At 46.6% G+C, this 23800-nt stretch overlaps 1 protein-coding gene across 7 annotated transcripts in view; it reads left to right on the forward strand.

Annotated features, from left to right (window-relative positions):
- LOC120988982 (immunoglobulin superfamily member 1-like) overlaps window positions 1-23800 on the forward strand; it is a 597232-nt gene that overhangs the window by 543767 nt on the left and 29665 nt on the right. For 5 of the 7 annotated variants that reach the window (XM_040416807.1, XM_040416811.1, XM_040416813.1 and 2 more), the window contains 4 exons: window positions 4789-5073; window positions 6610-6888; window positions 9124-9186; window positions 9960-10232. In XM_040416807.1, coding sequence (XP_040272741.1) covers window positions 4789-5073; window positions 6610-6888; window positions 9124-9186; window positions 9960-10232 — 900 coding nt within the window. The remainder of the gene's footprint in view (window positions 1-4788; window positions 5074-6609; window positions 6889-9123; window positions 9187-9959; window positions 10233-23800) is intronic. The other 2 variants (XM_040416808.1, XM_040416809.1) reach the window with 2 other exon arrangements.

Below are 23800 nucleotides of genomic sequence, written 5' to 3' on the forward strand. Positions count from 1 at the left end.
CAACTCCACCTGCACCCCTAGTTTCAGCAACAAATCGAAAGACACCGGCCGACGCCGATCCTCTGACCTCCACCCCCTCCGCCAGCCCTTCAAAACCTGCCGAACCACAAAAGCTTTTGTACAGTCCTCTAACCCTCGCACTCGAAACCCAATCGCCAGGCCCGCCATGCACTTGTTAACCCTAGCCACCGACCAACCCTCCTCCTTCTTCCACCCCAAGAACAGCACTAAGGGAATTTCACCAGCATCCACCCCCAGCCCCAACATACCACACAAATCCACCCAAGCAACCCAAGCGGCCTCGTACGCCGCCCACGTACCAGCCGACAGGGACGCCCTGAACAGCCTGCTCACCGTACCTCCAAGATCTCCCATAACAACCCCGGGCACTCCATCCCGGCGACGTCCGCGTCCGGCGCCAACTGCCGAAAACGATCCCACTGCGAACGAGAAAGAGCATCCGCAACACCATTAGAAACACCTGGCACATGTACCGCCACAGCCCAAACATTCAATGACAAACAGCTCAGAACCATATGCTGCAACAACCTCACAACGTGAGGGGAAGAAGCCGACAACTGATTAATTGCCTGCACTACCCCCAAATTGTCACAATGAAAACGCACCTTTTTATTCCTAAACTTGTCCCCCCCACAACTCCAAAGCCAACACAATGGGAAACAACTCCAACAAAGCAACGTTCTTAACCCAACCTTTCTCCACCCACAACGAAGGCCAGCGATCAGCACACCACTGCCCATTACAATAGACCCCAAAACCAACCCCCCCTGCCGCATCTGAGAAAAGGTCAAAATCCACACTATCCACCGCATCCCCCAAATCCAGCGCCCTCCCGTTGAATTCTTCCAAAAATACCGAGCCCACACCCCCAAATCCCCCCTCAGCTCCCTCCCCAAATGGATGAAATGGTGAGGAGCCGTCACCCCAGCAGTTGCCGCCGCCAACCGCCTGCAAAATATACGCCCCATGGGCATAATCCGACATGCAAAATTCAATTTACCTAACAATGACTGCAAATCCCGCAAACGAATCTTAACTAGCACGCAAATCCAACAACTTATCCTCAGGAAGCCTACACTCCATGGCCACCGTATCCAACACAATACCCAGAAAACTAAGCTCCGTAGTGGGCCCCACCGTTTTACCCCCCGCCAACGGAACCCCGAAAGACGCAAACACCGATTGCAATGTAGCAAGCAATACCGCACAAGCCCGGGAATCCGCCGGACCTAAACACAAAAAAATCATCCAAATAATGAATGACCGACGTGCTCCCCGCCACCTCCTTTACAACCCACTCCAAAAAACAACTAAACGCCTCAAAATACGCGCAGGACAGGGAACAACCCATCGGCAAACACCTGTCCACATAAAAAACCCCCTCCCAAAAACACCCCAACAAATGCAGGCTATCTGGATGCACCGGAAGCAGCCGAAACGCTGCCTCGATATCCGTTTTTGCCAACAAGGTCCCCGGACCCAACCGCCGAACCCACTCCACAGCCGCATCAAACGAGGTATAGACCACCGAACATAATTCGGGGTCAATGCCCTCATTGACCGACGCCCCCTTTGGGTATGATAGGTGATGAATCAACCGAAACTTGTTCGGCTCCTTCTTCGGAACCACCCCCAAAGGTGAGACCCTAAAATTAGGCAAAGGTGGCCCAGAGAACGGGCCATCCATCCTCCCCAATCCCACTTCCTTCGCCAATTTTTCCGCCACCACCCCCGATGATCCCCCGCCGAGCGCAAATTCCTCCCCACAAAAGGGGCCGGCCCCAGATCTGACGGGATCCTAAAACCAGAACTAAAACCGTCCCACAACAACTGCGCAGCAACCCGATTCGGGTACCTATCTAGAAACGGCAACATCTTTTCCACCCGCACTGGCGTCCTGCACTTTTCCACCATTCCCCCCCCCTGCTGCCGTCCACCCCTAAAACACCGTGACACTCCATATCCTCCACCGCAGTTGGTGCACTCGTGCTTGTACTTGCACTTAGCACAGAACTTACAGGTTCCCTCATTAAAGAGGAAACACAGTCCCTTTGCCACCGCTGTTGTCACACCTGACGTTCCAGCCGCAGAACCCCCATCCCCCCGAAAGGACTGCCCCTGCCGCCCCGGCGCAGTCACCCTCATCCATAACCCTATATCCTTATGGTCCCACCGCATAGTCGGGCGGACCGCTCTCCTCTGCCTAAATTGTTCATCGTACCGAAGCCAACCCACACCCCCATAAACCCGGTACGCTTCCCCTATCGCATCCATGTAGCAAAACAGCGCGGAGCAACACTCCGGCGCCCTTTGCCCTATCACGCTAGCCAGTATCGCGAACGCCTGCAACCAATTAGAGAACGTGCGCGGAATCAAACGATATCGCCGCTTCTCATCCTCTTCCTTCTTCCCCTCCTCGCGACGCGCCCTATCCAGATTAAACCGTTCCAGCGGCAACAATGAAAAAATTTCAATATACTCCCCCCTCCAAATCCTCTCTCTCACCTGCTTCAAATGTGCCCCCAAAGGGCCCTCAAAACAGACATATACTTCCCCCTGCGCCGCATCATCAACCTTGCGCCTCTCCTCCTCCCCACCTGCCTGCGTCTGCACCGAAACCGCCTCACTCACCCGACCCGTCACCACCGGAATCCCCGCACAAACCCCGCCCGATCCCAGAGAAGCCTCAGGCCCCCCCCCCCACGCCGGCAACGGAGACCCCCCCGACCCCCCCAAACCAGCCACCCATCCTGCCAAACTCCCTAAAAGCTGGCTAAGGCCCCCAATTAATTCTCCTTGGCCTCCACCAACCCCTACACCCCAATGAACACCAACTAATGCTTGCAATGAATTCCCCATGTTCCTACCTGGCTGCCCGGGCGCTGTGGACCCCGCAGCCGTGAATCCGGAATCCAGATGATCCATCCTCTGCGACGAGACGTCATCACCGGGCACTACCACAGGACAGGAACCCCGCACCCCAGCCTCCAAGCTGCTGGGTGCGCCAGAAGATGGCGAAGATGAGGCAGGCGGCTCCTCTTCATGCCTGCGCTCCGCTGGGCCCGCGTCATTCCACTCTGCATCCCAAGGCCTGGGCCTCCTGTGGCCTGTCACCACGCACCCAGCCTCGCTTCCAGCACGTGCACCGCTCCCCCGTCGGGCGGGCCTCCCCCCCCCTCCCTGGTCCGGATCCCACGTCGCTAGCAGGGGAAGGCAGGGGAGGAGAACCCCTGCCCAGGACTCCGCCGTACCGCGGGATTCCTCCCAAGCCGGGAGGATGCTGCTGGGGGTCTGCTGCGTCCTCCCCGGCGCGGAGGGTCCCTAGAGGGGCTCCCAATCCGGCACCGAGCCCGTGGGGTGTCACTTGGGCTAAGGCGCGCCGGCGGCCGTACCCGCCGCGGCCGTCTGCCCTCCGGCGACGCGCTAGCTGTGCCCGCCGCCTCCCCACTCAGCAGGCTGGATACCTGCGCCTCAAGCCACTCCGGGCCCCGCTCCTCTGCCACCGCCCGCAATCTTTCAAGAATCGCCTCCATCTCTGGTATGCGCTCACTGCAGCTCGTTCAAACTAAAGATGGCGCCGGATAGCCCTTGGCGCCACCCTTATAAACCCTCAGCTCTGCCCCTACCCTCTAACCGCTACCTCCCATAACTTAACCCCATCCTCACCTCACCAGCCCTCACCTACTTAACCTGCGTCCCCTCGCTCCCCAAAACCTATCATGGCAGCCTCCCTTAAAGGCTGTCGCCCCACAGTACAGCTGCACTGGAATGTTTTGAAATTTTTTACATATATATATTGTGTTGTTTGTTTCATTTATTGTATTCGTTTTTCAGGATATAAATACTGATGGGCTATCCTGAAGATAAATGACTATATCTGATTGGTGGGGGTCCAACTCTCAGAATGCCCACCAATCAGCTGTTGCAAGTGGTCATGGCACTTGAGCGAGCTATGCAGCCCATTTCTCAACCTGTGACATCATGTCCACTGGTCACATACCAAGCATGGGCACTATATAATGGATGACACTGTCCTTGGTATACCATGAAGAGGCCGCAGCAATTATCTGAGTGCCATGGCCCCTTCAAACAGGGGATTGTTGCAACCCCATTCATCTGATATGAATTACTTATCCTGAGGATTAATAATGTTTGTAGACAGCACCAGCACCCAATACTTATTCCACAATGCACGACTCACGGTGAACAGGCTCATCACCACTCAATCTGCAGGAAAAAATATATATGTGGCCAAAATCTTCACCTTGCGTCTTTTATTTCATGCCCATCCATACGTCAAAAGGCAACTTTTCAGATTTTTACAAGCCTTTCTCAAGCCATTTCTTTTGATGTAATAATAGGTATGGAATAAAAGAGGCGAAGATGCTGGCTTTTTTTTTTATTCTGAGGATTAGTCATCAATATTTACGTTTTGGAAAACCAATTGAAATTCTACCACTACATTGAGACTTTTGTTGGGTTTCATACTGGCATGTAAGACCTGTGATTTACACACATAGGCCTCTACATAACTTTGGCTTTTCCTCCAGCAGGTGGTGCGCCAAAATTAAATGCACACCAGCTCCATTGCTGGCGCAGATTTAAGCCATTTTCTATGCCAAAAACTGGTGTGAAAAAAGAAGAGTGAGACAGACCTGTCAGAAAAGAGAAGTGAGCAGGAAAAAGTTGCAAAAGTGGCGTATATCAGTTAATAAATGAGCCCCTGTGTTTGCATTAACAAGTTCTCTGATCTGAATCTTTTTACAGAACGCCCAACTGCTCCAATATTGACGGTTGAACCCAAGAGGAATCTCTTTCTTGTAAATCAATCAGTGGTAATACGCTGTAACCTACCAAGAGGACAAAGTGCCACAGAAGTCTACCTGTATCAAGATGGGAGAATACTCTATGAGGCAGATGATTTCGGAGTTTTATCTCTTGTAAATACTGAAAGGAGACACACTGGAAAGTATACCTGTGACTATAAGATTGTTATATCAGGACGTACACTGACATCTCATGTCAGCAACCAAGAGACTTTGGTAGTGATAGGTACTGTCAATATGTTAAAACCATTTCAGTGCAATTCCACAAAAATGTCATTTTGCAGCATACTACATATTAATACATCTAAACAGAGTAGAAGAAGAATGGATTTCTGCACAGTTCCCCATTCTAGGATGACACAGTAATGGAGGGGAAATAGTCATGTTCAATGGGACAAAACGTTACTCTAACTGGAGCACAAAGCGTAATGACAAACATTGGTGCTTAGCTTGCTTTTTACAGTCTCAATTGGGCACACAACCAAGTACTACCACACATCCTGGTGGTTACAATCTCTAATGGGCACACAGCTTGGTGGTTATCACCTTATTGGGTATATAGTTACTGTCTCTGTTGAGCTCAAGCAGCATCTCACAGTATTTAGCAAACTGGTTCAGGATTAAGGTACTGGAAATGGTCCGCAACCACGCACAGGTTTCTCGGGGTCATTGCCCTTTCAGTGACGAATGATGGCAGGGCCAAACTCTTCTCCACAGTCTTCTTCCAGATCTCAACTGCAACATCAGTCCTATGCACAACGGTCATTCCCCTGACAAGCTCTCTATGCTCTCCCAATATAAACATTTTTTAGCAGGAGATTGTTGGGAAGGAAGCATTCCTTCCCGGCAATCACTTGTTTCTTAGTGAAGAAAACCACTGTATTTACATGCATCAAGCTCTTCCACAGTATGGGGGAGAAGGATCACTAATGTCATCACTCGTCCCCATACATAATCATCAATCAGCAGGATCCCTTTAATGACAATGTAATAACAGATGTTCTATTCAGACAGTTAAATATACACTAGTATAGCTCCAAAGTGTAGATAAGCCCCATTCACATTTGTCTGGTACTTTCATTGTTCCCCCTCTGACATTTGGAAAACTTATGTCTGTTTTTAATGGGAATCTGTTTTACCCTCAAGCTGCACAAAAGCATCAGTTTAATGCACTCAAGTGATGGAGTGACATATATTCTTCTACTGGAGCAGGGTAGATTCCCACATTTTGTTTTGATGCAGGTCATATTAGGCCAAAATGACAGCGACAAAGATTTGTAATGCACTTTTCTCAAAGAGATTTAAAGCACAGTTATAGTTATGTAGCTGGGGTGACTCCCTGGGAAGTCAGTGACTGCCATATAAGCGTTCCACTCCAACAAACACTAGGGTCATCTTCAGAGGAAGAAAATTTGGTCAACTTGTATATTTTTGGAAGCCAGAGGAAACCCACACAATCACAGGGAGAACATACAAACTTCATGCAGATGTTGTCCCTGGTCAGATTCAAACCCAGGACCCCAGCACTGCAAGAATATATAGGAGAATAAATAATTATATTATTATTATATATAATTACGGTATATATTTCCTTCATTTTGTGTCCACTTCTGGCTTTCACAAAAGGCATCCTCTCGTAATTTTGCATCCACTATTTTTTTTTTTTGGGTGCAATGCCACATTAGATCGTGTTGAGTGACATTTGTCACCTTGGAACCCAAACCTAATTCCACATATCATACAATATTTTTGCATTTTTCAGATCTGCCTCCAACTCCAATTTTACGGTATGCGAACAACCAGAAACAGACTAGACAAGTAGAGATTGTGTGTGAGATACCGAATCCTCCATCCTCCTCACTAATCCAGGGATATCGTTTGTATCGAAATGGAGGGGAAATTTCAAGTAATAAAGCTAATCAGTTTGTCATCAATTACAATCTGGAATTCGATGGATGCTACTTCTGCCGAAGCTTTGTGAATGTTTTAGGGGAGGAGATCCTATCACCTAAGAGTGCTGAGGTCTTCTTGTCATTAGAAGGTGAGATACATTTGTTACCAGACTACAAAAGTATTTATGTAATAAAGCTTTATATGTACAGTATATATATCCAGCAAAGAAGAGAACGATGAACCCAGCTTCCAAAAATACTAAAACAGCCTTTATTGTTCCATATGTACAATAAAGGCAGTTTTTGTATTTTCGGAAGCTGGGTTCATCGTTCTCTTCTTTGCAGGATTTTTTGCCGTGTTCCTGGCATTTCCCGTGCTTCTGTTATTCTGCAGGTGAGCTCAGCTTCTTCCTATATTTATAATTGCATAGTATATATATATATATATATATACCTGTACATATATATATATATTATACTGTATACATCTTTCATGAAATCTTTAATCTATTTACAGTAGCTTTATAAAGACAACTACACAGGAAGCAAGTTTCCCTCAGAGCATGTAGACCAACTCCAGACCATCATAAAATAGTGTATATGATGTTGGTGTGCAGCAAGCCCCTGAGGAGCCGTGCAGAGGATAGAAGTGGTAGTGGCCCTGATGAGATGTTGTGTCACGGTGTACTCCCTCAGGCCATCACTCCCTGGGCTTCGATGCAGTGAAAAGGTGGAGTGAGGAATCAGGTAGACATAGGGGAACATTAAGCGTCTTTCTTTACTGAGTGCAAAGGATAACTTTTGGTACATCCAGCAATAGTAGATATGATGAGGTATGGTCGCTAGTGAGATGAAAGTAAATTTCACTCAGAAGTGAGCTAGCTGACAAAGTCCCTCTCCTGATTCCCCTTCACTACTGCCATAGATTGGCACCTGTGGCTGTAGGTGTCCACTATGTAATGCAGGCTTTCAGGTTTGCCTGAATTGGGTTATGGTGATGGGTGTGTTAACTCATTTACCCCTCACCTTACAGCAGTGGTAGCTGGTCAATCTGCTGTCTAGAACGTCATTACTTGATGGTTTACTGCAGTCTTTGGACCTTTACTTTCCTCATAGACAAGTTGATTTCAGAAGCAGGAGCTGATGGACGTTCCCCCTGTCTCCTCACTAGACTAGCTCTCCCTCCTCACCAGCCCACTTCTATAAAGAGGGGGGATAACGGTGAAGTTACCACCATCCCCAGTGCCACTCATATGCCATCTTCTGGTGAAACAGTGTATTAAATTAGAAAAACAGAACAGTAGCAATATAAACAAAACAATTTGCAGATACCCTTTTTGGGATTATTGCAGGTGGCCAACTGAAGTCACAGCTTCCCCAAACTACCTTCAGATATGATAGCTTTTAAGCAATAATTCGCCTTTTTATTTATTTAGTTATCAATCACAGCTTAGTGCTACTCCGTGTCAAGCTCAAGGCCTGTGTGGCGATTCAGCCTACTATGTCATTTTATGAGGCCTGCGCAAGGTCTAGACACCATAAATAGAAAACAGGACACACTGATACTTGTAGCCATGTCTCACCTCTGGGACAAGGCCACTGCAAGATGTTTCCCAATAAACAATCTAGTGAGGACTCGACCCAGTGATGTGCAACGCCCACAAGGCTTTTATGGAAACTGACTCTGTGACTGGCTTGGAGGCAGACTCTGGTGCCTGAGTTACAGAAGCCACCAAGTCAATCACAGAGCAAGCGTCTATAGAAGCCTCACGAGAGTTGCAGCGGCCTCCTCCTGGAGGGGTGGTGTGGTACTACAAGTGTCAGCACATCCTGCTTTCTTTATGGCTTTGGTGCCTCACTAGAGTCCTCACTAGATTTTGTGTTCTTTAGTGACCATAGTCCTCAATTACATACAGCCCTTTAAAGGCAACAATAATGCTGATGTGGCACTCAGTGACAATTAGTTTGACACTCCTGCTCTACTGAATGAGCAACGATTCTTTTCTAATCAAAGGAGTATGGCCAAGTATGAAAGTTATCCCCTATCCAGAGAATAGGGAATACTTACTGATTGGTGGGGATCCCATCCTGATTCCTTTCTGCACCCTGCTGCTCCATTCATTCTTTCTGAGACTGCCAGAAATAGTTGATCACTGTACTCAGCTATCACCAGCAGTTCCATAGAGAATGAATGGGGTGGAAGGGCCCATGCTCGGCCTGGTTCTCCATTAGGACAGGACAATGGAATCCCCATTCTCAGGATCAGAGAGGAACCCCACTGATAAGTTAGTTGTACACTATCCTGTGTATATATAATAACTTTCCTACTTGGCTCAACCCTTTAAACAGAAATGATGCAATCTTTTTTTTCTTCTAATATTTAGGAAGTAAAACAAGAAGCTGCCAGAATCCAAATTCAAAAAGTAACTATGGCCACTCAAGACAAGGTAAAAAAATAAAAATAGGATCCCTAAGATCATTATCAGCAATTTGCCAGACATAAAAAGCTGTGTGGAGGGGCCCAGCCTGACATTTTGCATCGGGGCCCATGAGTAGTGTCGGATTGGGGTGGCTAGGGCCCACTAGTAAAATTCATTTTGGGTCCCAGTATAAAGCTACATATAAATAATAACCACCCATACAGTGGCAGCAGCAGCAAGACGCTACAATATGATGATGGGGGCCCATGCTGTTACTTACAGAGAGCAGGTCCCTGGGGAAAGAGGACATGGCTAGCCTTACTCTATATCTAAAAGTCATCTCAGCCACCCAATATGTCTATAATAATAAACTGGGTGCTTTTTTAAATAATGTGTCCAGGTTTTCATATCAACATAGGCTGGTTGAAATGCTCTATGCTGCCTATCTATATCTAGTGCTCTCAGTCTACTGTGCCATGTGCCACTTGTAAAAGTGGACTAAGGGCCCACCGAGAGATTCACTTGTTGCCCTGTGGGCCAGTTCGAGCCTGCCCATGAGCCATTAGTTGTGCCATGTATCCAGCCCTGGAGCCGTCAACCTCTAAGTTACTCCCCAGTTCCCCTGAGGTACTCCCCTGTCCCCCTAGGTCACAGTAATGATCTACCATTCAAGCCGCTGTGACTCCTGAGGCCTGGGATTGTTTTTTTTTATGTTCAGAGGCTGTCGACTCCAAGGCCAGACAACCTCCTTAAGAGATATGGGTCCAGCAACAAGAGAATAACGTACTGTTCATTTTAAGAAGCAGATATACCTACTCTACGCTTGGAACCGGAGGAGGCGGTGTACATTGTAGGAGAGTCTTTATCAATGAGATGTGTTGCTGACATGCCAACAAGTATCTCTGGGTACAGCTTCTTCAAAGATACAACATTGATAGCCAACAATTCTGTCTCAAATCGACTGACCATACCATCTCTGTCTACAACGGATGCTGGAAATTATTTCTGCACCTACTACCAAGAAACTACAGGCGCACAACAAAAAAGCAACTCCTTAGACCTTAAAGTGTTTGGTGAGTGACTTGCTCCCATGTTTTTTTCTTCCCTTAAAACCATCTTGGTCTATTGCTGTACAGTATTTGTCTTGCACTATATGTATCAAAATATATACAGTACAGTATAAACATATATACACACACATATAGGCATGAGAAAAGCAAAGTCCACCCTCTTTGCTTTGCATTTATGTTGCAACCTCAGATGAACACCACACAACACATGACACGTTCCATCGTTTCATTATTTACTCATCAAAAATGACCGGCATTTTAGATGCTGGTCTTAATAAAGTCCCATTGCTGGCGGAGGATCCGTTGGAGTTATGAAGAGGCACTGGCTTCCTAGCTGTCTTACATTTAGACCTTTTTCTACGCTTAAAACAGGTGTAGAAAGTGGTGAATGAGATGGGCCTGCCATATACACATACATACATATAAACATTCACATATACAGGTACAGTCATCATGATAAAAACAAAGTACATCACTAAATTCTATGGTTTTACCTATCAGTGTATAAAAACATCTGATCTTTAGAAGGTCCTAAAATTAGATAATTACAAAATCAGATGAACAACACACAACTGATTCAATGTTTTTTTTTATTATTTATTGGTCAACAAAAATGAAGCCAAAGTGGAAAAGCCATGTGTGACATACTAAGTACACCTCATGAATCAACAGCTTGTAGAAGTACTTTTAGCAGCAATAATTTGAAGTAATCATGCAACACGCGAAAGGAGGAGGATGGGAGTGGCAGTGGCGACAAGGGTGTTAATAGTCCTGATGCTCACTGTGTTGATGTCCCTCTCCCTCAATCCCAGGGACGTTACAGTGAAGAGGGGGTGCAGTGTTGAGCGAATCGAAGCATCCAAGTGGAATTCGATTCACCACAAAGGTGAATTTCCTCGTGCTTCATGGTAAAGAATCATTTTTCCTAAAATGGTGGCTAGAGTTGGGAAAAAAAATACTCATCTCATCCACTGCAGCCCACTCCACCTCCTCACTGCCTCTGCACGAGCAAAGTGGAGGAGGTGAGTGTTTTTTTTTTTTTTTACTCAAAAGGCCATACTAGTGTATTATTGTTTTTAACGACCGTTTGACGGGTGCACATCTGTCTAAGCGGCTGTTAAAAGCTGTCCCATTGATTGATAGGCTGAATAGGGTTTTAACATAGCGATGCATCACAAATTAATTTGTGGCGAATCAAATTTCTTGTCAAACTTCTGCAAAACTGCCAAATCGAATTTTTCTAAACTTTGCTCATCTCTAGACAGGAGACCAGATGAGGATTAGAGGTGAGCCAGGTTAGCATTAAACAGAGGTCTTTACTGAAGAGCATGAACAATCTTGAAGGGTTACAAAATTTTGCTGATGCTGAATTAATATGTAAACTCCAGGAGTTCTCCGTAGAAATGCACTTTCAAATAAACTGTTCTAGACGTCGCAAATCAGCTGAAGAGTGTGTCACAAGCCCAAAAAAATCACCTGTGCTTCCTTCAGCGGTACAGACTCTTCCTCAAGCAGCAAGAATACGAACAAGCCCTGAAAACCTTTATAATATACATGATCAAGTGCTGCAATCTTGTATGACCGGAATCCTTTCCAACAGTGGCGTACATAGAGTAGTAAGGGCCCCATAGCAAAGACAAAACCAGGCCCCCCGCACAGAACAGAAGGGTTTCTGCCTAAACCCTTTTCAATGACCATTGGGCAATTTTTCTACTGCCTCATTTGTTCATTTAGAGGGTACAGTCCTGACCAAGTTTTCACCTCCAGTAGAAGAGAAGATAATACCAACTAAGAATGTGTCCCCTCTTGCCCTGGGCCCCATAGCAGTCGCATGGTCTACCGCTATGGTACTTACGCCCCTGCTTTCCAATATACCTAGCCAAGTGCTATGAAGTCTATAGCCTTGTCTATTAACTTCATGAATTCCCATGCACACCTGCTTGTTATAGCTACGCAACCTTCATATTGATGCTGGTTGGCCATCAGTCTCTGGGATGCCTCCTGACCATCTTCCTGAATCCCCATATGCTGACTATAGCTGCTACAGGACTGCATAAGCTGGGAGCCAGAGTTGCTAACTATCTTGAAATTGAGCAGTCCATAAAAATCCTGTGTTGTGAAAATAATAGTTGTGTTCTTAATTTTTTGAGGCTGGTGGTACTTGAAAACATTATTTTGGAAGTAATTATCATTTTACAGCTTACAGTAAATGCTGGTAATGGGTTTGTATCGGTACATCAAGCTATAGACATGTATTCTAATCTTTATAAGCTGAAGTCATTTCATTATAGTTTTCCAAATTGTCCATATCAAATGTTGGCTGTTAGTGATTTTGGACTAAGTTTTCTAGAAAAAAAGAAAAATTCTGGTTGGCAACCCTGCTGGGAGCTACTTATACTTTAACTAGCTGATTCAGACTAACAACACACAGGAAAGAGCCAAGCCGAGGAATGAGGGGTCCCCTCTTCCTGGAGACTACATCCAAGTGATGGTAATTAACCCTATAATTCAGCCTTACAGTGCATACAAACAGCAGAAAACTGTTTGAAATAAAATAAAACCACAAAACACCAGGAACCTATCACGTTAAATATCTGACATTGTCTTTGATAACTTATTGGTTGCCCACTTGTAACTGCAATACTTGTAACTGCAATGATTTTATGTATGACTTTATCAGTTTCTTACATCATTCTGGAGGAATTTCGTCCCACTTTTCTTTACAACATTGCTCCAGTTCATTGAGATTTGTGGGCATTTATGCACAGCTCTCTTAAGATCCCGCCAAAGCTTTTCAATTGGGTTGAGGTCTGGACTTTGACTGGGCCATTGCAGCTCTTCTTTTCTTTTTCAGCCATTCTGTTGTAGATTTGTTGATGTGCTTGGGATCATTGTCCTACACAGGTCCTGTGGCTGCAGAACAAGGCAAAATAATTACTCCTCACCACTGTGCTTGACAGTTGGTATGAGGTATTAACATGATAACTAGAGATGTCCCGAATAGTTCGCTGGCGAATAGTTCCCGGCGAACATAGCTTGTTCGCCCGGTGGGCGAACATATGCGATGTTCGGTCCGCCCCCTATACATAATCATTGAGTAAACTTTGACCCTGTACCTCACAGTCAGCAGACACATTCCAGCCAATCAGCAGCATACCCTCCCTCCCAGACCCTCCCACCTCCTGCACAGCATCCATTTTAGATTCATTCTGAAGCTGCATTCTTAGTGAGAGGAGGGACAGTGTAGCTGCTGCTGATTTAATAGAGAAATCGATAGCTAGGCTAGTGTGTTCAGTGTCCACTACAGTCCTGAAAGACTCATCTGATCTCTGCTGTAAGGACAGCACCCCAAAAAGCCCTTTTTAGGGCTAGAACTTCAGTCTGCTTTTTTTTCTGTGTAATCAAATTGCAGTTGCCTGCCTGCCAGCATGTGTGTCAGGCTCACAGCCCTGCAAGGCCATAGTGTCACCAGCGCAACTCATATCTGGTGTCACATTCGATTACATTTAAAGAAAAACAACAATTTTGACTGAATAAATAGCAGTCAGTTACACACGTGTTTGTGTGTATAAGGCCCAGTGCAGTTCATAGTGTCACTTCAGCGCCATTCATATCTGGTGTCACATTCGATTACATTTAAAGAAAAACAACAATTTTGACTGAATAAATAGCAGTCAGTTACACACGTGTTTGTGTGTTTAACCACCTCCGGACCGCCTAACGCAGGATCGCGTTCCGGAGGTGGCAGCGCTGCGCACAGTCACGCATATACGCGTCATCTCGCGAGACGCGAGATTTCCTGTGAACGCGCGCACACAGGCGCGCGCGCTCACAGGAACGGAAGGTAAGAGAGTTGATCTCCAGCCTGCCAGCGGCGATCGTTCGCTGGCAGGCTGGAGATGTGTTTTTTTTAACCCCTAACAGGTATATTAGACGCTGTTTTGATAACAGCGTCTAATATACCTGCTACCTGGTCCTCTGGTGGTCCCCTTTGTTTGGATCGACCACCAGAGGACACAGGTAGCTCAGTAAAGTAGCACCAAGCACCACTACACTACACTACACCCCCCCCCCCATCACTTATTAACCCCTTATTAGCCCCTGATCACCCCTAATCACCCCTGATCACCCCATATAGACTCCCTGATCACCCCCCTGTCATTGATTACCCCCCTGTCATTGATCAACCCCCTGTAAAGCTCCATTCAGACGTCCGCATGATTTTTACGGATCCACTGATAGATGGATCGGATCCGCAAAACGCATCCGGACGTCTGAATGAAGCCTTACAGGGGCATGATCAATGACTGTGGTGATCACCCCATATAGACTCCCTGATCACCCCCCTGTCATTGATTACCCCCCTGTCATTGATTACCCCCCTGTAAAGCTCCATTCAGATGTCCGCATGATTTTTACGGATGCACTGATACATGGATCGGATCCGCAAAACGCATCCGGTCGTCTGAATGAAGCCTTACAGGGGCATGATCAATGACTGTGGTGATCACCCCCCTGTCATTGATTACCCCCCTGTAAAGCTCCATTCAGATGTCCGCATGATTTTTACGGATGCACTGATAGATGGATCGGATCCGCAAAACGCATCCGGACGTCTGAATGAAGCCTTACAGGGGCATGATCAATGACTGTGGTGATCACCCCATATAGACTCCCTGATCACCCCCCTGTCATTGATTACCCCCTGTCATTGATTACCCCCCTGTAAAGCTCCATTCAGATGTCCGCATGATTTTTACGGATGCACTGATAGATGGATCGGATCCGCAAAACGCATCCGGACGTCTGAATGAAGCCTTACAGGGGCATGATCAATGACTGTGGTGATCACCCCATATAGACTCCCTGATCACCCCCCTGTAAAGCTCCATTCAGATGTCCGCATGATTTTTACGGATGCACTGATACATGGATCGGATCCGCAAAACGCATCCGGTCGTCTGAATGAAGCCTTACAGGGGCATGATCAATGACTGTGGTGATCACCCCCCTGTCATTGATTACCCCCCTGTAAAGCTCCATTCAGATGTCCGCATGATTTTTACGGATGCACTGATAGATGGATCCGATCCGCAAAACGCATCCGGACGTCTGAATGAAGCCTTACAGGGGCATGATCAATGACTGTGGTGATCACCCCATATAGACTCCCTGATCACCCCCCTGTCATTGATCACCCCCCTGTCATTGATTACCCCCCTGTAAAGCTCCATTCAGATGTCCGCATGATTTTTACGGATGCACTGATAGATGGATCGGATCCGCAAAACGCATCCGGACGTCTGAATGAAGCCTTACACGGGCGTGATCAATGACTGTGGTTATCACCCCATATAGACTCCCTGATCACCCCCCTGTCATTGATCACCCCCCTGTCATTGATCACCCCCCTGTCATTGATCACCCCCCTGTCATTGATCACCCCCCTGTCATTTATCACCCCCCTGTCATTTATCACCCCCCTGTCATTTAGCACCCCTCTGTAAGGCTCCATTCAGATATTTTTTTGGCCCAAGTTAGCAGAATTTTTTTTTTTTTTTCTTACAAAGTCTCATATTCCACTAACTTGTGTCAAAAAATAAAATCTCACATGAACTCACCATACCCCTCACGGAATCCAAATGCGTAAAATTTTTTAGACATTTATATTCCAGACTTCTTCTCACGCTTTAGGGCCCCTAGAATGCCAGGGCAGTATAAATACCCCACATGTGACCCCATTTCGGAAAGAAGACACCCCCAGGTATTCCGTGAGGGGCATATTGAGTCCATGAAAGATTGAAATTTTTGTCCCAAGTTAGCGGAACGGGAGACTTTGTGAGAAAAAAATTAAAAATATCAATTTCCGCTAACTTGTGCCAAAAAAAAAAAATTTCTATGAACTCGCCATGCCCCTCATTGAATAACTTGGGGTGTCTTCTTTCCAAAATGGGGTCACATGTGGGGTATTTATACTGCCCTGGCATTCTAGGGGCCCCAAAGCGTGAGAAGAAGTCTGGTATCCAAATGTCTAAAAATGCCCTCCTAAAAGGAATTTGGGCACCTTTGCGCATCTAGGCTGCAAAAAAGTGTCACACATCTGGTATCGCCGTACTCAGGAGAAGTTGGGGAATGTGTTTTGGGGTGTCATTTTACATATACCCATGCTGGGTGAGAGAAATATCTTGGTCAAATGCCAACTTTGTATAAAAAAATGGGAAAAGTTGTCTTTTGCCAAGATATTTCTCTCACCCAGCATGGGTATATGTAAAATGACACCCCAAAACACATTCCCCAACTTCTCCTGAATACGGCGATACCACATGTGTGACACTTTTTTGCAGCCTAGGTGGGCAAAGGGGCCCATATTCCAAAGAGCACCTTTAGGATTTCACAGGTCATTTACCTACTTACCACACATTAGGGCCCCTGGAAAATGCCAGGGCAGTATAACTACCCCACAAGTGACCCCATTTTGGAAAGAAGACACCCCAAGGTATTCCGTGAGGGGCATGGCGAGTTCCTAGAATTTTTTATTTTTTGTCACAAGTTAGTGGAAAATGCTTATTTTTTTTTTTTTTTTTTTTTTTTTTTCATACAAAGTCTCATATTCCACTAACTTGTGACAAAAAATAAAAACTTCCATGAACTCACTTTGCCCATCAGCGAATACCTTGGGGTCTCTTCTTTCCAAAATGGGGTCACTTGTGGGGTAGTTATACTGCCCTGGCATTCTAGGGGCCCAAATGTGTGGTAAGGAGTTTGAAATCAAATTCTGTAAAAAATGACCTGTGAAATCCGAAAGGTGCTCTTTTGAATATGGGCCCCTTTGCCCACCTCGGCTGCAAAAAAGTGTCACACATCTGGTATCTCCGTAATCGGGAGAAGTTGGGGAATGTGTTTTGGGGTGTCATTTTACATATACCCATGCTGGGTGAGAGAAATATCTTGGCAAAAGACAACTTTTCCCATTTTTTTATACAAAGTTGGCATTTGACCAAGATATTTATCTCACCCAGCATGGGTATATGTAAAAAGACACCCCAAAACACATTCCTCAACTTCTCCTGAATACAGAGATACCAGATGTGTGACACTTTTTTGCAGCCTAGGTGGGCAAAGGGGCCCACATTCCAAAGAGCACCTTTCGGATTTCACAGGTCATTTACCTACTTACCACACATTTGGGCCCCTAGAATGCCAGGGCAGTATAACTACCCCACAAGTGACCCCATTTTGGAAAGAAGAGACCCCAAGGTATTCGCTGATGGGCATAGTGAGTTCATGGAAGTTTTTATTTTTTGTCACAAGTTTGTGGAATATGAGACTTTGTATGAAAAAAAAAAAAAAAAAAATCATCATTTTCCACTAACTTGTGACAAAAAATAAAAAATTCTAGGAACTCGCCATGCCCCTCACGGAATACCTTGGGGTGTCTTCTTTCCAAAATGGGGTCACTTGTGGGGTAGTTATACTGCCCTGGTATTCTAGGGGCCCAAATGTGTGGTAAGGAGTTTGAAATCAAATTCAGGAAAAAATGAGGAGTGAAATCCGAAAGGTGCTCTTTGGAATATGGGCCCCTTTGCCCACCTAGGCTGCAAAAAAGTGTCACACATCTGGTATCCCCGTACTCAGGTGAAGTTGAGGAATGTGTTTTGGGGTGTCTTTTTACATATACCCATGCTGGGTGAGATAAATATCTTGGTCAAATGACAACTTTGTATAAAAAAATGGGAAAAGTTGTCTTTTGCCAAGATATTTCTCTCACCCAGCATGGGTATATATAAAATGACACCCCAAAACACATTCCCCACCTTCTCCTGAGTACGGAGATACCAGATGTGTGACACTTTTTTGCAGCCTAGGTGGGCAAAGGGGCCCATATTCCAAAGAGCACCTTTCGGATTTCACAGGTCATTTTTTACAGAATTTGATTTCAAACTCCTTACCACACATTTGGGCCCCTAGAATGCCAGGGCAGTATAACTACCCCACAAGTGACCCCATTTTGGAAAGAAGAGACCCCAAGGTATTCGCTGATGGGCATAGTGAGTTCATAGAAGTTTTTATTTTTTGTCACAAGTTAGTGGAATATGAGACTTTGTAAGGAAAAAAAAAAAAAAAAAAAATCATCATTTTCCGCTAACTTGTGACAAAAAATAAAAAGTTCTATGAACTCACTATGCCCATCAGCGAATACCTTAGGGTGTGTACTTTCAGAAATGGGGTCATTTGTGGGGTGTTTGTACTGTCTGGGCATTGTAGAACCTCAGGAAACATGACAGGTGCTCAGAAAGTCAGAGCTGCTTCAAAAAGCGGAAATTCACATTTTTGTACCATAGTTTGTAAACGCTATAACTTTTACCCAAACCATTTTTTTTTTACCCAAACATTTTTTTTTTATCAAAGACATGTAGAACTATAAATTTAGAGCAAAATTTCTATATGGATGTCGTTTTTTTTGCAAAATTTTACAACTGAAAGTGAAAAATGTCATTTTTTTGCAAAAAAATCGTTAAATTTCGATTAATAACAAAAAAAGTAAAAATGTCAGCAGCAATGAAATACCACCAAATGAAAGCTCTATTAGTGAGAAGAAAAGGAGGTAAAATTCATTTGGGTGGTAAGTTGCATGACCGAGCAATAAACGGTGAAAGTAGTGTAGGTCAGAAGTGTAAAAAGTGGCCTGGTCTTTCAGGGTGTTTAAGCACTGGGGGCTGAGGTGGTTAAGGCCCAGTGCAGTTCATAGTGTCACTTCAGCGCCATTCATATCTGGTGTCACATTCGACTCCATTTAAAGAAAAACAAAAATTTTGGCTGAATAAATAGCAGTCAGTTACACACGTGTTTGTGTGTTTAAGGCCCAGTGCAGTGCATAGTGTCACTTCAGCGCCATTCATATCTTGTGTCACATTCGATTCCATTTAAATAAAAAAACAATTTTGACTGAATAGATAGCAGTCAGTTACACACACGTGTTTGCGTGTTTAAGGCCCAGTGCAGTGCATAGTGTCACTTCAGCGCCATTCATATCTGGTGTCACATTAGATTCCATTTAACCCCTTAAGGGGCTGTATGGGAGCTCTCTCCCTCTCCATCGGGGGGCTGCAAAGGCACAGCAGCCCCCCGATGGGAGAGGGAGGGAGCTCCCTCTTACTGTTAACTTTTTCCATACAGCGGTCCTTACGGACCGCGATATGGAAAGGGTTAAATGGCTGACATCTGCACAGATGTCAGCCGTTTATACCAGGGTGTCAGCAATGTGCTGACACCCTGGTATACCCACTGGCCACCAACGAATTTTCAAGAGGAGGCGGGCGGGGGATAGCGATCCCGCCTGCCGCACCGCCCGCCTCCCGCACCGCCCCCACCGCCTACAACTCCCCCCCTGCACCACCTGCCGGCAAAAAATCATGCAGGGGTGCAGGGGGGGTGCAAAATCTATATTTTAGGGACACTAAAGATTCTGATAAGATAAGATAAGAAACTGCAGACAACGCAGCAAACCGCAGGTCTGAATTGACCTGCGGTTTGCGGCGATCGCCGATACGGGGGGGTCATATGACCCCCCCTGGCGTTGTGACAGGATGCCGGCTGAATGATTTCAGCCGGCATCCCGTTCCGATTAACCCCCGCGGCGCCGGAATCGCGATTTAAAGTTAGGACGTAGCAGTCAGTTACACATGTGTTTGTGTGTTTAAGGCCCAGTGCAGTGCATAGTGTCACTTCAGCGCCATTCATATCTGGTGTCACATTCAATTCCATTTAAATAAAAAAAACTATTTTGACTGAATAAATAGCAGTCAGTTACACACACGTGTTTGTGTGTTTAAGGCCCAGTGCAGTGCATAGTGTCACTTCAGCGCAACTCATATCTTGTGTCACAGTAGCTTGCACGCATAGTACAACTTAACTAATCTAAAAAAAATGACAGGCAGAGGCAGGCCACCCTGCAGGGGCCGTCGTGGTCGTGGTGCTGTGATTCCCTTTGGCCCTAGACTAATGCCCTAATACCCTAAACTCGAAAAGTTCTGAGGACATAGTTGACTGGCTAACACAGGACACCCAATCTTCTACAGCTTCCGCTCGGAACCTTGATGCACCATCCTCCTCCAGCTCAGCTTTGGGCACTTCTCAAGTTACCACTCGCCCGCCTACCGCCACCACCAACACTAGCACCACAGCCGCTTCACTTGATCTGTCAGAGGAGTTATTTACACATCAGTTGGAAGAAATGAGTGATGTGCAACCATTATTGCCAGAGGATGTAGATAACAGGGATATGTCTCAGTCAGGCAGCATTACACACATGGACGTACGGTGTGATGATGATGATGTTGTACCCGCTGCTGCTTCCTTTCCTGAGTTGTCAGATACAAGTGAAGCGGTTGATGATGACGATGTGTCCGTGGATGTCACGTGGGTGCCCGCTCGAAGAGAAGAAGAACAGGGGGAAAGTTCTGATGGGGAGACAGAGAGGAGGAGAAGACGAGTTGGAAGCAGGGGGAGGTCGTCGCAAGGAGCTAGTGGCACAGTCAGACAGCATGCATCGGCACCCGGGGTCAGCCAGACAGCACGCCAATCAACACATGCTGTTGCCACCACCAGAATGCCATCATTGCAGAGCTCAGCAGTGTGGCATTTTTTATGTGTGTCTGCCTCTGACAACAGCGATGCCATTTGCAACCTGTGCCAAAAGAAACTGAGTCGTGGGAAGTCCAACACCCACCTAGGTACAACTGCTTTGCGAAGGTACATGATCGCACATCACAAAGCCTATGGGATCAACACATGAGTACAAGCAGCACACAAACTCAAAGCCGCCATCCTCCTCCTGGTCCAGCATCTTCAGCCACGTCAACCACTGCTGTCCTCCTTTCCCCCTCTCAACCATCAGCCACTCCGTCTCTTGCCTTGAGCAGTTCCTGCTCATCTGCCCACAGTCAGGTGTCTTTCAAGGACATGTTTGAGCGTAAGAAGCCAATGTCACAAAGTCACCCCCTTGCCCGGCGTCTGACAGCTGGCTTGTCTGAACTCTTAGCCCGCCAGCTTTTACCATACAAGCTGGTGGAGTCTGAGGCGTTCCAAAAATTTGCAGCTATTGGGACACCGCAGTGGAAGGTACCCGGCCGAAATTTCTTTGCACAAAAGGCAATCCCCAACCTGTACTCGATTGTGCAAAAGGAAGTGATGGCATGTCTGTCAAACAGTGTTGGGGCAAGGGTCCATCTGACCACTGATACCTGGTCTGCAAAGCACGGTCAGGGCAGGTATATCACCTACACTGCGCATTGGGTAAACCTGCTGACGGCTGCCAAGCATGGAATGCGTGGCTCTGCAGAGGAGTTGGTGACACCGCCACGACTTGCAGGCAGGCCTGCTGCCACCTCCTCTACTCTTCCTACTCCATCCTCTACCATAACCTCCTCGGCTGAGTCCTCTTCTGCTGCTGCGTCTTGCTCCACATCAACGGCACCCCCCCAGCTCCCCAGGGGCTATTTCACATCCCGGATACGGCAGTGTCACGCCGTCTTGGGGTTGACTTGCCTGAAAGCAGAGAGTCACACCGGACCAGCACTCCTGTCCACCCTGAACGCACAGGTGGATCAGTGGCTGACTCTGCACCAACTGGAGATCGGCAAAGTGGTGTGTGACAACGAAAGCAATTTGTTGGCGTCATTAAATTTGGGCAAGTTGACACATGTGCCGTGCATGGCACATGTGTGTAATCTGATCGTACAACGCTTTGTGCATAAGTACCCAGGCTTACAGGACGTCCTGAAGCAGGCCAGGAAGGTGTGTGGCCATTTCAGGCATTCCTACACGGCCATGGCGCACTTTTCAGATATCCAGCGGCGAAACAACATGCCAGTGAGGCGCTTGATTTGCGACAGCCCGACACGTTGGAATTCAACACTCCTAACGTTCGACCGCCTGCTCCAACAAGAAAAAGCTGTCAACGAGTATTTGTATGACCGGGGTGCTAGGACAGCCTCTGCGGAGCTGGGAATTTTTTTGCCACGTTACTGGACGTTCATGCGCAATGCCTGTAGGCTCATGCGTCCTTTTGAGGAGGTGACAAACCTAGTCAGTCGCACCGAAGGCACCAGTAGCAACATCATACCATTTGTTTTCTTCCTGGAGCGTGCCCCGCGAAGAGTGCTGAATTAGGCCTTAGATGAGCGTGAAGAGGAAGAGTTGTGGTCACCATCACCACCAGAAACAGCCTTATCAGCATCGCTTGCTGGACCTGCGGCAACGCTGGAAGAGGATTGTGAGGAAGAGGAGTCAGAGGAGGAATGTGGCTTTGAGGAGGAGGAGGAAGAACAACCACAACAGGCATCCCAGGGTGCTCGTTGTCACCTATCTGGTACCCGTGGTGTTGTACGTGGCTGGGGGGAAGAACATACCTTCAGTGAGATCACTGAGGATGAGGAACGGGACATGAGTAGCTCGGCATCCAACCTTGTGCAAATGGGGTCTTTCATGCTGTCGTGCCTGTTGAGGGACCCTCATATAAAAAGGCTGAAGAAGAACGACCTGTACTGGGTGTCCACGCTACTAGACCCCCGGTATAAGCAGAAAGTGCCTGAAATGTTACCGAATTACCGCAAGTCGGAAAGGATGCAGCAGTTCCAAAATAAATTAAAAAGTATGCTTTACACAGCGTATAAGGGTGATGTCACAGCACAACGGGAATCTAACAGGGGAAGAGGTGAAAGTAATCCTCCTTCTCCCACGACGACGCCGGCAAGGACAGGATGCTTTACAGACGTGTTGTTGATGGAGGACATGCAGAGTTTTTTAAGTCCAACGCATCGCCACAGCCCTTCGGGGTCCACCCTCAGAGAACGACTCGACCAACAGGTAGCAGACTACCTCGCCTTAACTGCAGATATCGACACTCTGAGGAGCGATGAACCCCTTGACTACTGGGTGTGCAGGCTTGACCTGTGGCCTGAGCTATCCCAATTTGCGATAGAACTTCTGGCCTGCCCCGCTTCAAGTGTCCTGTCAGAAAGGACCTTCAGTGCAGCAGGAGGTATTGTCACTGAGAAGAGAAGTCGCCTAGGTCAAAAAAGTCTAGATTACCTCACCTTTATTAAGATGAATGAGGGATGGATCCCGAAGGGACTGACAGTAGGCGATACATTAGACTAAAAAAGGCCTGATGAGATGAGTTGCCTTGGGCTAAAAATGGTCCACACGCTGCTGTATTTTATCTCTGAATGCCGGATGACTTGCGTGACTTATTCGCCACCAACTAGGGTTCAAGCCGCAATGTTTTAGGGCACTTTCTGCCTGGGAAACAAACATCAATCCTTCTGGCCACTGCTACAGCAGTGGCTGCAACAATACCACATTTTTCATGCATGTGTACATGCCTAATTTTTCTGGCCTGCACTGTGGCTTCAAAAACCAAACAAAAAAAAGGCACATACATGTGTCAATTCCCCTTCATGATCGTTACCTTGTTGTGGTGAAGGGGCTTGCGTATCACAATGAAGCGACCACCTCTATGAGTGTGTTGGCAATGGCAATGTTGACACACCCCAGATGATAAAGTCGTT

The sequence above is a fragment of the Bufo bufo genome, chromosome 2 (assembly GCF_905171765.1).
Source record: "Bufo bufo chromosome 2, aBufBuf1.1, whole genome shotgun sequence".
Classification (NCBI taxonomy): domain Eukaryota; kingdom Metazoa; phylum Chordata; class Amphibia; order Anura; family Bufonidae; genus Bufo; species Bufo bufo.